The sequence below is a fragment of the Anopheles merus genome, chromosome 2L (assembly GCF_017562075.2).
Source record: "Anopheles merus strain MAF chromosome 2L, AmerM5.1, whole genome shotgun sequence".
In the NCBI taxonomy this organism is placed as follows: domain Eukaryota; kingdom Metazoa; phylum Arthropoda; class Insecta; order Diptera; family Culicidae; genus Anopheles; species Anopheles merus.
Window position 1 is genome coordinate 40,713,534 of NC_054083.1, and position 14,128 is coordinate 40,727,661.

General features: G+C 46.5%; 4 protein-coding genes and 1 long non-coding RNA gene across 6 annotated transcripts; 2 read left to right on the forward strand and 3 right to left on the reverse strand.

Annotated features, from left to right (window-relative positions):
• Positions 1 to 146: 146 nt before the first annotated feature.
• On the reverse strand, positions 147 to 2,930 carry LOC121593867 (ATP-dependent RNA helicase DHX33). Its single transcript, XM_041916615.1, has 3 exons — positions 2,412 to 2,930; positions 1,655 to 2,342; positions 147 to 1,583 (listed from the first exon to the last, which is right to left on the reverse strand). The coding sequence occupies exons 1-3, from the start codon at positions 2,531 to 2,533 to the stop codon at positions 372 to 374; spliced, it is 2,022 nt and encodes a 673-aa protein (XP_041772549.1). The 5' UTR covers positions 2,534 to 2,930; the 3' UTR covers positions 147 to 371.
• A 1,389-nt stretch (positions 2,931 to 4,319) lies between these two features.
• Positions 4,320 to 10,999, forward strand: LOC121593190 (monocyte to macrophage differentiation factor). 2 transcript variants are annotated; one of them, XM_041915357.1, is made up of 4 exons: positions 4,320 to 4,423; positions 7,799 to 8,332; positions 8,657 to 9,016; positions 9,090 to 10,999. In XM_041915357.1, the coding sequence occupies exons 2-4, from the start codon at positions 7,883 to 7,885 to the stop codon at positions 9,396 to 9,398; spliced, it is 1,119 nt and encodes a 372-aa protein (XP_041771291.1). In that variant the 5' UTR covers positions 4,320 to 4,423; positions 7,799 to 7,882; the 3' UTR covers positions 9,399 to 10,999. The 2 variants fall into 2 exon arrangements, with proteins under 2 accessions (XP_041771291.1, XP_041771289.1); XM_041915355.1 differs by having other exon boundaries at positions 4,363 to 4,439.
• LOC121593193 lies at positions 4,325 to 6,310 on the reverse strand. Its single transcript, XR_006004743.1, has 3 exons — positions 5,415 to 6,310; positions 4,527 to 5,328; positions 4,325 to 4,414 (listed from the first exon to the last, which is right to left on the reverse strand). It is a non-coding gene; the product is annotated as an uncharacterized LOC121593193 (long non-coding RNA).
• A 437-nt stretch (positions 11,000 to 11,436) lies between the features above and the next one.
• On the reverse strand, positions 11,437 to 12,348 carry LOC121593192. Its single transcript, XM_041915359.1, has 3 exons — positions 11,975 to 12,348; positions 11,758 to 11,880; positions 11,437 to 11,677 (listed from the first exon to the last, which is right to left on the reverse strand). Exons 1-3 carry the CDS (start codon positions 12,106 to 12,108, stop codon positions 11,542 to 11,544), a joined length of 393 nt encoding a protein of 130 aa, XP_041771293.1. The 5' UTR covers positions 12,109 to 12,348; the 3' UTR covers positions 11,437 to 11,541.
• A 147-nt stretch (positions 12,349 to 12,495) lies between these two features.
• LOC121593191 (cilia- and flagella-associated protein 20-like) lies at positions 12,496 to 13,726 on the forward strand. The gene is made up of 2 exons (XM_041915358.1): positions 12,496 to 13,066; positions 13,139 to 13,726. Exons 1-2 carry the CDS (start codon positions 12,581 to 12,583, stop codon positions 13,589 to 13,591), a joined length of 939 nt encoding a protein of 312 aa, XP_041771292.1. The 5' UTR covers positions 12,496 to 12,580; the 3' UTR covers positions 13,592 to 13,726.
• Positions 13,727 to 14,128: the final 402 nt, after the last annotated feature.

Sequence of the window (14,128 nt, forward strand, 5' to 3'; positions counted from 1 at the left end):
TTTCTGCTTTGATGGCTGCTGTCAAAATCCCAAATGTGAGGGGTAGGACAGTTTACCTACGTTTCGAATGATCCATTTTCGGAAGTTTTTTAAAAAATCGCTAGCAAAATAAAAAGAAAAAATCAATTGCTCTGAAAATGTTGGTAAATAGTTCATGAAGAATGTATTTTACAAATGAGAAATGCCACGTGATGATTGTTTTTTTTTCTCCAAATTTTACACTTAGTTCAACTAAGCAACGGACGTTTAAAAAACATTCGTTGAAAGATTGCGCGCGTGCGATCATGGGGCACACGCACAACTCGCCGCTTCCCCACTTAATCGCTAGGAAAATTAGTTAGCTAACGCAACGGAATACTTGCAGAAAGTATTCATTTGTGCGATTGGAACGCCCGGAAGTGGTTCTCCTTGAAGCCCTTCGTCTGGTACTGGCTCACGTTCGGCACCACCTCATCGATCCACGCCGGATCGATTTCGGTCACGTTGCGCAGATAGTTCAGTCGCGTCGCCACCAGCTCGGTGTAGACGACGACCGGGGGCCGGAATTTCCCGCACACCGCGCTGGACGGATGTATGCGGGCCTTCAGTGCGCTGGTCGAGGTGAGGTACAGGTGGTCCGGCTGCTTCGTGGCAATGTTCGCAAACAGCCCGGTCAGCAAACACTTGGCGACCGGGGTCGTATCCTTCCCGCACGTGCTGCTCGGCAGATCGAGCGCTTTGCAAATTTCACTCAGCTGCTCCCGGATCGAGGCCACGTGCGTTAGGTTGCGCTCGTTGAGGAAGTTGTCGAAGCACCAGACCTTCGGTTTGGCCCGCGTCTTAAACTCGTTGAACACGTTCAGCAGCGTGATGTGGTCGCCCGAGCGGTCGAAAAACTTGGAGTGTGCGATCAGCATCTGTTCGCGCTTGTGCACACTGTTGGTGAACACGTTCTCGCCCGACAGCATCGCGATGATGGTGAGCATCTCCTCCAGGCAGCCGAACTTGGGCGCGGAAAGCAGCATCTTGGAGTACTTGGGATCGAGCGGGAAGCGTGCCATCTTGGTGCCGAGCGCGGTCAGGATGGGATTCTCCACCGAGGAGATCGCATTCAGCGCCTTCAGCTCGAGCAGCCCGCCCACGATCGCCTCCTCCGGCGGTTTGTCGATAAAGTCAAAGTCTTTGTAGTTGACGCCCATCACGAGCAGGTTGAGGATGGTGGCGGCCATGTTGCAGCGCAGAATCTCCGGCGTCGTCATCTTTTCCAAATGCCCGTACACTTCCTTGGAGTACGTGCGGTAGCAAACGCCATCGCTCAAACGCCCCGCACGGCCAGTCCGCTGGTGGGCTTGCGCCTGCGATATCCAGGATACCTTCAGCATGTCCATCCCCGTGATGGGATCGTACGAGCGTACCTTCGCGCGGCCACAATCCACCACATACCGGATGCCGTTGATCGTAATGGACGTTTCGGCAATGTTGGTCGCAAATATAACCTTCCGCACGTTACCCGGCGCAGGGTTGAACACGTCCAACTGTTGGTTCTGTGGCAGCGCAGCGTACATTGGATGAACGGCAAGCTTTGGAAGGTCCGGCGAGAAGCTCTAAAAGTGCGGAAAACATCATTAGCGAGAATGTACGAGTGCATGCACGCGCTCACTGGTGCGTCCTATACCTTTGCCAAGCGTCGCATCTTGCCAACGGTTGCTTCTATTTCTTCCTGACCGGTTAGGAACACCAGCACATCGCCGGCCGGTTGCGTTTGGTGGATCTCTACCACCGTCTTCAGACACGCCTCGATGTAGTGCATTTTCTCCACCATCTGGTACACCTTCACCTGGTACGTGCGGCCTTGCAGGTACACGATCGGACAGTCGGAAAAGTAGCTCGCAAAATGGTCACAGTCCATCGTGGCCGACATGATGATGACCTTCAGCGGCGTCATGCGCTTGAGGGCTCGTATCTGTTGCGCTTTCTTCACCACTCCCAGCAGCACATCCGTCACGATGGTCCGTTCGTGCACCTCGTCCAGTATGATCACGTTGTAGTTGCGCAGCTGCCGATCGGACAGCGCCTCCCGGCACAGAATACCATCGGTCATGTACTTAACCTGCGTGTTTTCCGACGTCATGTCCTCGAAGCGCACCGTGTACCCGACCAAATCGCCCAGATTGGTTCCCATCTCCTGCGCGACCCATTTCGCTACGGTAATAGCGGCCACTCGGCGCGGTTGCGTGATGGCAATCATTTTGTCCCCGTTCAGTCCCGCCTCGTAGATAAACTGTGGCATCTGGGTGGTTTTTCCGCTGCCCGTCTCGCCCAGCACGATGATCGTGGACGACTTTCGCACCATTTCCATCAGCCTGCGGATGGGAAGATGGGGTAGCATGAAGCAACAAAACCGCGTGGGAGTGTGGTGTTGGTAAACTTACGATTTGCGCACCGAGTAGATGGGCAACGACAGGCGTTGCTGTTTCGCCTGCTCCTGCTTCATATAGGAGCGTGAGTATTGATTGCCCAGACTGCTGTTGCGACTCGAAAGTCCGGAATCCATCGTTTCGGCCGGGCTTTTCCAATTACTTTTTCTGTTCGGAATTCGGCACGCCGGAAAATAAACAACCTGCACCGATTCCAAAACACGCCGCCGCACAATTGACAGCGCTCGGGGCCCGTACAACCTGCCGAGGGGTTTTGATGTTCGAATATCGCTGCATCTCGCTTATTTTCTCTACCCTTCCTTTACTTGCCTACAGTGCTCTTTTCACAGAGTCTCCCATTTCTCCAAGAACGCTTCGCCCATTTTTGTTCATATGCCGAGTTGTGTATGTTCTCGCTCGTTGTGTCATGCCATCTCTTGCGCGTATGGACGTATGGAAAATGTAAACAAACTCAGTGGGTGATGTGAATGTGGATTGAACAATTTTGTCTTACTTTTTACCATTTTCCATGTCTTTTTTACATTGACATACAGGGTTTTCCGATAGAGCTCAAGACCGCGGGATACTTTGATGAATCGGTGAGAGTCAATCGCAAGACTGCGGAAGGATACATGGAAACGTTAACGATACCGGGATCTGCTGATTTGTATCGCAAGACTGCGGCACACTTTATCGGGCACATTATCGCCTCGCAGGGACATATGTGTCTGACAGCAGCGATCGTCACCGCGCAGCCACATGACGTCAAATATACAGCGAAATGAATTATTTGACAGGTGAAATATCTGACAGCTGCTGCTAAAGGGTTGGGGGCGATACAACATCCGCTTTCGAAATTAACTTTAAAAGGATATCTTCTTAAGCATAACATTCCCAAAATGAAAGAAATGATGAATTGTTGAATGAAAATTAACGAAATATTGAACATTGAAGTTCTTTAATGGAATTAGTTACGATTTTGTGCACGTTATTTGTCAACATTGCACATCACCTGGTTGCTGTGATGCGTTATCTGACAGATATTTCGCCTGTCAAATAGGTAATTTCGCTGTATATTTCACCTCATGTGGCCGCGCGGTCAGAACCGACTTTGAAATAAATACTTCAAAGATCAATACCGACTTTCCTCAATTTCCTCAGCGCATCAAGGCCACAATCGAATGAAGACATTTCATAAAAAGCCACCACCGAAAGCGATGAGATCAGCTGATGCGAAAGCGGAACATGTACGAGAAAGTGACCCGGCGCTCTAGCACCAATCGAACACGACATCGAACATGAAAAATGTATGGGATTTGACATGTTTGTCTTGTTTGTTTGTTTGTGTCTGACAGTGCACCTCCATATGATTATATGGGCTTGTTCGAGTCGGATGTCGTGTTCGATTGGTGCCAGAGCGCAGCCTGAGACGGTGGAGCGCAGATGCTTATATGGCACACATGAAATGGAGGAGCCCGTGGGGTCAATGAGGGAAGGGGGAGGTGTAGGAGTGGTGGAGTGTATTTATTTTTTTTACTTTTTGTCGACCATCTTGAACCCTCCCAACAACTTACAAAAACAATTGCCAGCGAGGAAAAATCGCACCGATTTGGAGCGTTGGCGAGTTCACGAAAACCGGTCTTTGACAGGCGTGACGAGAGTTTATGCGTTTGCGTTGAAATGTTGGTTTTAAAATTACCGTTGATATGTGATGATTTTTGACGATTAATTGCAATCAGTTTAGTTTGCTGCCAGCAAAAACAAATGTTAAATAATTTCAATAGCCTTATCACCTCGTACAATTACAATTTCTCAATTCCAATAACCAAAGAACCAAACCGCTAGTTCCCAAAGTGTCAAATAGTTTTTTTTTCCATTTTTTTCCTCATCAGCCAGCTGTCATTCACGGATGGAGGGCAGGTAGCGTACACACATACACACATCTGCATGTTCCATTCATTCGCTCGTTGGTTGTTGACTTCTTCTCGTGGCGCACGCTTCGCTCCTGTTCTGTGTTTCTGCAAGCAGTACGTGTTTCAAGAAGTATTAAACGAAATGTTCAATTAAAAGCTTTTAGTTTATGTGCAATTGTAGATAGATTTAGTGTCTGATAGGAAAACGCATGTGTACCTTACATTGGTGATTTCCATATCGCTGGAAAAACCAATGGAAACGAAGCACTTCCTTTCGCTGCGTGTGGTGTGGTGTCTTGTGTGAATTTCTTTGCAAAAAAAAACCCATCTGTTAGTGCCCTACTTTCCTCAACGCCGAGCATAATTATTCTCCCATTCACGAAAGTGGCCATGAGCTTGCTTAAAAAGTGTGCATGTGCAGGGCCAATGCAGCGTGTGTGAACCTGTTCTTCTGCACGTTTTGGCCAAACTGGTGCTGCTGCTACAAAGTGTTGTTTAGAGCGGATTTCGTAAAAGCAACTGAGCTTGCTTTATGCGCCGTGCCATGTGTTGGTTTTTTGTTGTTGTTCTTGTATCGCGTGTGCCGTAAGTGCAAGTGGATAATGTTGCAAGCCATGGCCAGGCGCCCGAGGCGAAGTTGCATTAGGCAGCAGATAATTATCTCCTCCTCGGCGGTACTCGTGTACCTACCCACCAAAATGCCTTATCCATTCGAAATGTTAAACCCCAGACAGTTGCGGTTTCGTGTTTCTCGTCGCACCGGGATGGAAAGAGCATGTGGATGGAAGCCGCCCTGAACCAATGAATTGAATCCACACACAATCACGGGAACGGTTCTCCCAATCATGTGGCCAAGGGGAATTGAATAATCGACTCAAGATGGCAAATTACCACACATTGTAGGGAGGGCAGGCGCAGCGGCAGGCTTCTTCTCCAGCCTTTAACGAGTTTAACTGATTCACAAAGGAAAAACGAAACACGACATTCTGCAGCTGCAACCCGGCAACATGCGCATCGTGCTGGAAAAAAGGAAATGCATACAGAAATAGAGAAAGAGAGAGAGGGAGATAAGCAGCATTGCTAACCCCTTGCATAAATAACTCACTGACAGGACGAAGGATCGATAAAACCATTCAGCTATCTACGCCCCTGAAGGTCTAATTAGGAGCACAAATGCTTCCTGCGGCACCTAATTCCGTAGCTGTTATCCTTATCTGCAACCCAATAGTTCTACACGATTTCGAAACATTCTATTTAATGAGGCCAGCGACTTGATCGCCTGCTTATCTTTTGGAAGCGACTGCAGGAACAGCACGGTATAACCTGTTACCACCACCTGTTAGCAGTCGCTGTGCAGGAGGACCGGCGACAAACGGTTCTTGTTACGAGCGACGCGCGTGTTCGCGCTGTAATCCAATTCCGACCCCGACTCGCCGTTAGGTTATTTTTATCGGCAAACGTGCGACACAAACACAGACGGGTCGGTTCCATGCCAAATGTGTTTCTTTCCATGCTGGCAACGCTAAGGACACAAATCCATTTATGCGCTGTATGCGGGGTTTGTCCTCCTTGTCCGTCTCGCGGGGGCCGATGTGAAGTTGATTGATTAGATTTCTTCACACGATGGTAGCAGCCGAGCTTTTCAGCACACCGTTTTCAAGCAGAGAGTGTCGAAAAGCACACCCAACAAATGCTGTGGTTGTTCAATTAAATGATTGTAAAATGATTACCATGGCTACGAGTGCCATTGAACTCTGTGATTGATGGCTCGCGGATGGGATAATCGTTCGAGTTGGATGTTCTAATGTTGCCTGGCAACAATTAAATTCTTCACCCCAATCGCTTTTCCCCCTTTAATCGTGAAGGAATTTAACCCGAGCGACGATGGTGTGCGGCCAGCTGATGGCCGTGATTTCAGCACCACACACTAACTGTACTGCCGTAGTGGAATGGTTCATTGAAAAGTGAAACGCGACTACATAGGTGCATGCGCTTAACTATGTGAGATTTATTTAACTTGCCTAAAAATAAACACCACCATGTGGCCAAGCGTGCCGTTACATTGTGCAGGAAAACACAGTACAGGTTCCTACTGCAACCGATGGTCGATGGCGCAAAGACGCAGCTTACAAGAACAGGTGTGTGCTGTTGGCGTGTAGCGCCAAGCATGGCTGAGATTTCGCAACACATACCGGGGCACCAGCCAGCACAGCACTCGCTTTAGTACACCGGTAATTGGCCTAATTGAATTTGAATGTCAAGGTACGGGCTGGGTGGGTGCGAGAGATATACCTGTTTTCCGCGAAAATAGATGTCCTTTCAATTGTATGCCATCGAAATAGAGAAATATTTGAAAAGGTGAATGTTTTCACAAAAAGCACAATTTTAATGCAATATCTGGGAGTAAAGAAATATTACTTCCGACCACGTACCTGTTCATACTCATTATTATCTCCTTCGTTTCCCGATGTTTTTTTTCCGTTCACCGTTTCTGTGTAAACCATCAAGCAGGAAGGCTCTCCTCTCTCTCTGCGGGGCAAAAACACGTATTTAATTACCTTAAACAGTCGCGGCGGCATCGCTTTAGGATTTTCCGTGCGTCATATGGCGAGCAGCTAATCAGTGGGCGCCCGCAAAAAAAGCACCTCTTGTGCGGGTTCAACACGGGTCACTGAAGAGGAACTGTTTTTTTTTTTGCATCGTTCTCACATTTCACAGCCTGCCTCGGTAAACGAAACTCTCGCTGTGGATGATTTATGATCTCAGCTGCCTTTTTTTTTCTTTCTTCAATGGATTAATGTCTGCAAAATATCTTCCGTTACAAGTGTTTGGGCAAAGCGAAGAGCCAGACCGGATTACATACACGCCATAGGCTGGTATTATTGAATCCGTTCGTAGTGGCGGCGTACGTCCCGACACTCATTTTCCTAACGTACTAGATCGTTGCTACAGTTATTCACCGCGGCGTTGAAGAACCGGGCGCAAGAAATGTGTTGCCATCCCTAGAATTTCATGTGAGCACCGTACGTTCCCGCTACGAACGGATTCAATAATACCAGCCATAGTGTGGTGGATAGGAGTGAAAGATAACGCGCTGAAAATGCATTCGAAATGTAGCTCGAAACTCAACCGGCAACCAAGTAACAGTGTTGTTGATTGAAAGCGTGCATTTTTATTTGTAAACAAAGCATGATTGTTTATCGCCGACCGGTCTGATACGGTCGGGTCAGCATCATGCTGCGGCTAGTCCTCAGGCACGCCATGTGCGTTTGGCGGACACGCGGTGTGAGAGGCTATTATCGCGTGTGTGTGTGTCGTGGTGTTGTGTGTCGCTTATCTCGCCCATCCCGAATCGGACGAATACGGTCAAAAAGCGTACGAACGAAGGGCATCGCGTATAAAACACCACATCGAATATTGTTTATTTATGCTGCTCGTGTATATGTATAGCTAGCTATATTTGAATAACTTTTTTCTATTTATGTTCAGCTCGCCACTCTGTGCGAACCCTGTGGAACCGGACCTAACTGCCGCGGTAAGCAGAACAAGCGCGCGCCACGCATAACATCAAAGATGCAGGATGGTCTCATTTCCCGCGCCGGGGCAGCTATCTGTAACGACACCTATCCTGCCAAGGGGTCAGCCAACTACAACGTTCCACCAGTGGACGGAGGAGCGGGTCAATACTCTCCCTCGAAAGCATGTGCCCATCATCATCATCACCCTGCCCGGCAGCAGCAGCAGCAGCCGCCCTCCCCGCAGCACACGCCGAGTGGAGACTTTAAGCTCTGCGGGTACGACGGTACTACGATGAGCTGTGGTCCGCTGGGTGATGAGTGTTTACCAAGCAGCACCGGTGGAAGTCCACTGACCGGCCGCACCGGAAAGGCGGACCTGTTTGGTGTGCTGGAGTTTTGGCTACAGATACGCTATGACCTATCGACGCTACCGTGGGAACAATTGCAAACGATCCAGCTAAAGAACCCCCGTGCCGCACCGGGCTGTGCGTACATTCCGACAAAGGTATATGTCTGTTTGTTTGTTTGTTTGATAAGCACGAAGCATCGTTATCGCAAAAGCATGAAGATCGAGATGGTAGATAACAGTTTACGACCGAGATTACGATGAAGGAATCGCGGCAAGATAGGACGGTTTTTATGACTTTTTGATAAACGCCATCAAGAAAGCGCAAGTGATTGATCAATGCTACTGCTAAGGAATGCGTTGTGAATCATTTTGTTTGCATGGAACGACCTTTACACCCCTGCCACAACATCACGTAGCGATTCTTCAGCTCTTTGTTTGAAACAGCAACTAACAGCTCCGTTTATCTGCCCCGTTCTGTAGGTGGAACACATTGCCAACATAGTCACGCACGGTACCTGGGTACTGCCATCGATGTATGCCGCCCTCTACCTTTACGGGCGCAGCCACACGCCAGCCCAAACGCTTGCGGCCATCATCTATGGGGCGGCCCTTTCGATGCTGTTCTTTGTCTCGACCTGCTTCCACTGCGTCTGCTACTGTAACCACAATCGGCCGCTGAAGGATGCGCTGCATCGATGTGATCGTGCGATGATCTACATCTTCATCGCCGGCTCGTACTATCCGTGGCTCAGCCTGGGACATACGACTCATCCGCAGATAGTGTCCGTGGTAAAGTGGAGCGTCTGGGTGATGGCCGTGCTGGGCATTGTTTATCAACAGGTAAATTCCCATTTGTTTAACATGTTTTTTATTAATTTTCTGTTAAATAATTACCGCCTTTTCTCTTGTACAGATGTACCACGAACGGTACAAGTGCTTGGAGACGTTCTTCTACGTGGTGATCGGACTCGGCCCATCGGTCGTGATTGTGCTGTGGGGCCACGAGTTTACCGGTATGGCCGAGCTAAAGTTTGGCGGTGTGCTGTACATTATCGGTATCGTGTTCTTTAAGTCGGATGGGCTTTTCCCTTTCGCGCACGCGATCTGGCATCTGTTTGTGGTGTTTGCCGCATCCGTGCATTACTTTGCCATCATGACCTACCTGTTTCCGGACACGAGCACCATCGTTTCATCCGCGGTGGAAGGTGCTGCGGCCGGTTAAACTGGCAAAAGGCGATGTGGGTGGCTGGCTTTATTCTTGTTCCCTTTTTCTCGCTTATCTCACACTGTTTGTGTTCAAAGCCTTTCGATTAGTTAGATTTTATTAAGTTTTGTACAGCGTAATTGTAAGTAGACTTTTTTTTGTGGGAGTGCGCTGGTGCGATCCGCTACAGCTAAAAGAAGGTTAAACAGAGTGTATACCAAGGCAAAGGAAGAGGACACACGTTTCCTAGAAACGAAATGATATATTTTTAACACAACAGTTTGGTACCCAGTGTAGCCTGGGATCGTGTGGCTAGCGTGTGTAATAGGGAAAGGAGTTTTGGAGGTGTACAAGAGTGTGCAAGCTACTGGGTGTAGCTGTTGGAACCATTTCCTCCCCACCTTTATGGGTAAAAATCAAACCTGCTCAATTTACTTTTTCTATCCTTACAATTCATATTGTATAAGCATTTATGTTTTTTTCTTTCGCTTATGTTGTACGCCTTTTTGGCAGGCGATACCCATGGAGAGGGTTTTGTTTTCGCTTATACAATCCTTAAAGTGCAACAAATGGTCGAAAAAGGCATCTTAAAATGATAGAATCGGTGACGGAGGTCATTTCATTGTAGACATATTTGTGGTTTCTGTTTTTTGTCTTCTTGTTCTGTCTTATTGTGATACTTAGCATGACTAAGAAAAGTTTATAATATTTAATTAGTTAACATTTTCTTAATCCCTGTCCCACTTCCCGGACCCTCCCCGGTTGAGGAATTGAACATAGAAAATTAATTATTACGTTATTAGTGGTACAAAACAGTTGTCTCAGTTGTGGCGACCCCTCCCCACAATGTAAGCAAGCAAGCAAGTAAGCAGCAAGTGCAACTCAAACCACCTAAAAATTAAATGTCGAACAGAAAGAGCAGAATGATGCTCTTTGTATAAGGTGCAATGTTGTACCACAACATCGACGGGTAGATTTGATATTAACGTTGAGAGCGGCTGGACGAATGGTTGGTGGCGAGCATTGCCGCGTTAGAGTAAGCACACCCATAGATGGTGAAGTGTATCACAACCAGTGGAAAAGATAGAAGTCTGAATTATCGTTAGGCAAAAGGCTATATGGATACATTAACATATACCAAACAAAAAAAAAACAACTCGAAGCCAAAACACAGTACCATTTCGTAGTGGTTAGCTTCATCAATGACTTCTTCATCCATCTAACGATAAATCCAACAAATGTCTCTCTTGAATGCTACACAAAAAATACTCGATAACAGTATCATTAAACCCACCTTGGTGTAGAGTAGAATGGAATAGAAAAAGGTTTTGCCGCGCTGAATGCTGGAACAAATTAAACAAACGATCCCCCATATTTGCTCAGCTTAGAAAACAGAGAAAAACAAACACCCGTACTAGGCACTAGTGGCATATCGGGTAAACCTTACAGACAAAACACTTGGATAAAATTAAAAATAATAAGCAGGGAATTGGGAAATAACTAAATCATTAGTAAAACAAGTAGATACAAAAATATCAAAATGAAAAATTCCACCCCAATACCAATCTAGCCCATCGATAATTAAATTAGGAGAAAAAAAACAAACAAACAATTAAATAGAAAATAGGGAACACAAAGTTCCAAAAAGAGCCAAATAATTCTCGAATTAAAATAGTTTCTCGATTGTGCATATTTCTTCCAGTCCAGTTGACACCATAAACTCACTTTACAGGGTTTTCCAGGGATTCTCATAGTTGTGGGACACTTCCATTACTCTTTCTTGTTGGAAATGATGTTTAGATATTGGAAATTGGACTCTATGGCACGCTTTTCGGACAGGCTCCTTGGAAATTCCTATTAGATTTGTCCAAAAAGGTTGCTATACAGTCCAATTCCCGTTGCATTAACTTTATTTTTCTTAAGAAAAACTTAATAAAGTGTCCCACAGCTATGAGAACTCGTGGAAACTCCTGTAAATTAAATTGATTATAAACTGATAATAAATGTTGAAACAAATAGTTTCGAATGATAGTAGCAACACAAAAAGCTAGTTTTCTTTTAGCATTTAGCGGATTATGGTTTACTCATGAAAGCTAAAAATTGAACGCTCTCTATTACACTGTCCTAACAACAACGTGGCTAACAACGGCTCTTGCAGCCTTTAGTGGACAGGACCTTTCATAATTTCCTGCAGACGGCGTGTCTGTCGCTCCGGATGGCGGAAAAATTTATCCAACACAAACTCAATCTCCTTGCGCGTGTGCAACGGTGGCCAGAGCGTCGTGATGGCAAAATGGCTGGAAAGAAACGATAGAAAAGCGGGCGATGTCAATGATAGCTTCTCCCTTTTTTGGTCCCCCATTGCGGGGCTGCATACCGATGGAACCGCATCGAATCGTAGGCCGAATTTTGCATCAGCTCCAGCATTTTCAGCTCGTAGTTGAACTGTTGCTCATACAGCACATTGTTTGCGTGATACCGTTGGCGACAAATGGCCGAGCTGAAAGCGAAACGGGTTTGTTCAATCTTTCGATTCACACTACCCACAACAAACCTTCATTTTTGAGGTACGCTTAGGGTACGACAATGCTTACTATGGAGGCTGCAGATTAGTGTAGCTGGGATGTAAACTTTCCTCCGAACGGTTCGGTTTGGGTTTCTTTTTATCGCCCGACTTGCGCTTCGATTCACGGCGCTTTTTGCGCTGCTGGGAGCTGCTCCGATCCATTCGGTACGATGAATTTGAATGTTTTGCAGTGTGAAAACAAATGGTTCTCTAGTTCCACACTACCATCATCGGTACGAAAGAATGCTGCCAGCGCGCTGTGCATATTTTACGCCCTGTGCGTTACCCTTGGCGACGGATATGAGGTGAAGAAACAAAATCGATTTATTTAGTTAATGTAGGTCAGCGAACAGGAAGAAACTGAACAACGTGTGATGATGGTAGTGAGGGAGTCGGTTTGGGGTTCAAACTGTTTCTGATTGACGTGGGCAATTGCTTTCGTTTTCGCAGGGCTGCATTAGTTCTGCCATACCGACAGGATCAAGTTGCAGCATACAATGCTTTCGATTTTAATTGCTGATCGATTTTATACACCAACAACAGATTGTGGGCAGCGTACCGAGGAGATGGCGGCTACAAGGCGAAATTCAAACAAATATTTAACAGTTGTATTGTAATATTTTTTCACAAAAATATGGGATTGGAATTGGATTTGATTCTTTCATGCTTGGAGCGTACGTATGCTGCTTCTATTGATGGTCGATACTGGTTGATTATTTTTGGACCAATGGATCACAGCAAACACTGCCCAAGACACACGACGGACTGGTTGTCGACAACGTTATGTAGAGAGCGGTGTGGTAGTTTGTTGTGGGCAGTATTTCCTGTGCAACTCATCCTGACGATGTTCCGCAACGCTTTTCAGCATAGATTCGTGACAGTTTTCTCGAGCGCCGGAAGCAAACCATTGGCCATCTGGGATGTGCACACGAAAAACGGCCACTCGCGGCGGGTAACCGATGAAGATATCCGCTCCCTGGCCTTCGAACTGATCGGGGTGAATGTTGCGACCACGTACATGGTAGCACCGTGCGCACCATGTCCCTCGCTTTCGATTAAGCTCCCATTTCTGGTGATGTTGGTTAAAAATATGAAAAAGTTCTTTTGCTTCGAGGTTCAGGTGAGCTGGTGGCATTGTTTTTTTTTCTAATGTTTTCAGACAAAACATGATCATTGTCCCTCTTTTGTCTAGATCCTGGATGACAGACAATCGCTACGTCGGCTACGCTTTTCCAACTATCAGAGTGGAACGCGCGTGGATAATTTCAGCTCCTGCATGCCCTTATCGTTGACCTGCAATTGGAACCATGTGCAGTTGAATTTGGCCGAGTTTATCAGGCGTGCGTACGGTACCAATTACGTCGAAACGGTTCGGCTGCAGATACATGCAAATGTGCGCATTAAGCGTATCTATTTCTGCGATCAGCTGTACACGAACGATGAAACACCGACTGAGCTGCGACTTTTTCCACCGGTGCGTCCCAACCGGATGGTGCAGCTGAAGGCACAGCAGAAGCCGGCCGCAATCCCTCACGAACCGATCGAAACGGTACGGCCTCCGACCCCGGTGAATGCGGCGGACATTTCGAACATGTTGGAAAACGAACTGGCCCCTGCCCAGTGCGCTGTTGGAACGGACGGTTAAATTTGGTCGTTGATTGGTGGATGGAAGAAGTTTTTTTTTACGATAGAATTATACAGTTTTGTACATGATGGTTATCGCGTTAAAATTGTTCGTATAACGATTGCAGAAGGAGATACAGAGATGGCGAAAATGTAATCATTCATTTGATTTAAAATTCTTCAAAAATTGTAGAGTGTTACATCGATAAGGTAGGGAATAATTTCAAGGGAATTTCATTTATCTGAACTGTCTATCTTCATACATTTAATTATCGGCTCTTTTCAAACAAACACGTGGTTTTGTAACCATGTCAGCCTTTGCCGCTATCACGTTGCTCGGAATGTTGGTTTCATTGCCCATGCAGCAAAAGTTCCTAACTATCTTCAACAATTGCATGTTGAAGAATCTGCAAAGAGATTAACTGCGTTGTTTTTGTCATCTTTTGAGCTATTAATTTCAGAAAGTGTAAAATTTACTCTTGCCAGAAGTAGAACCGAATTAATTTCGACTAATTTTCTCAGTCATTGAAAAGCGTTCCCCGAACACGGCAATGATGGA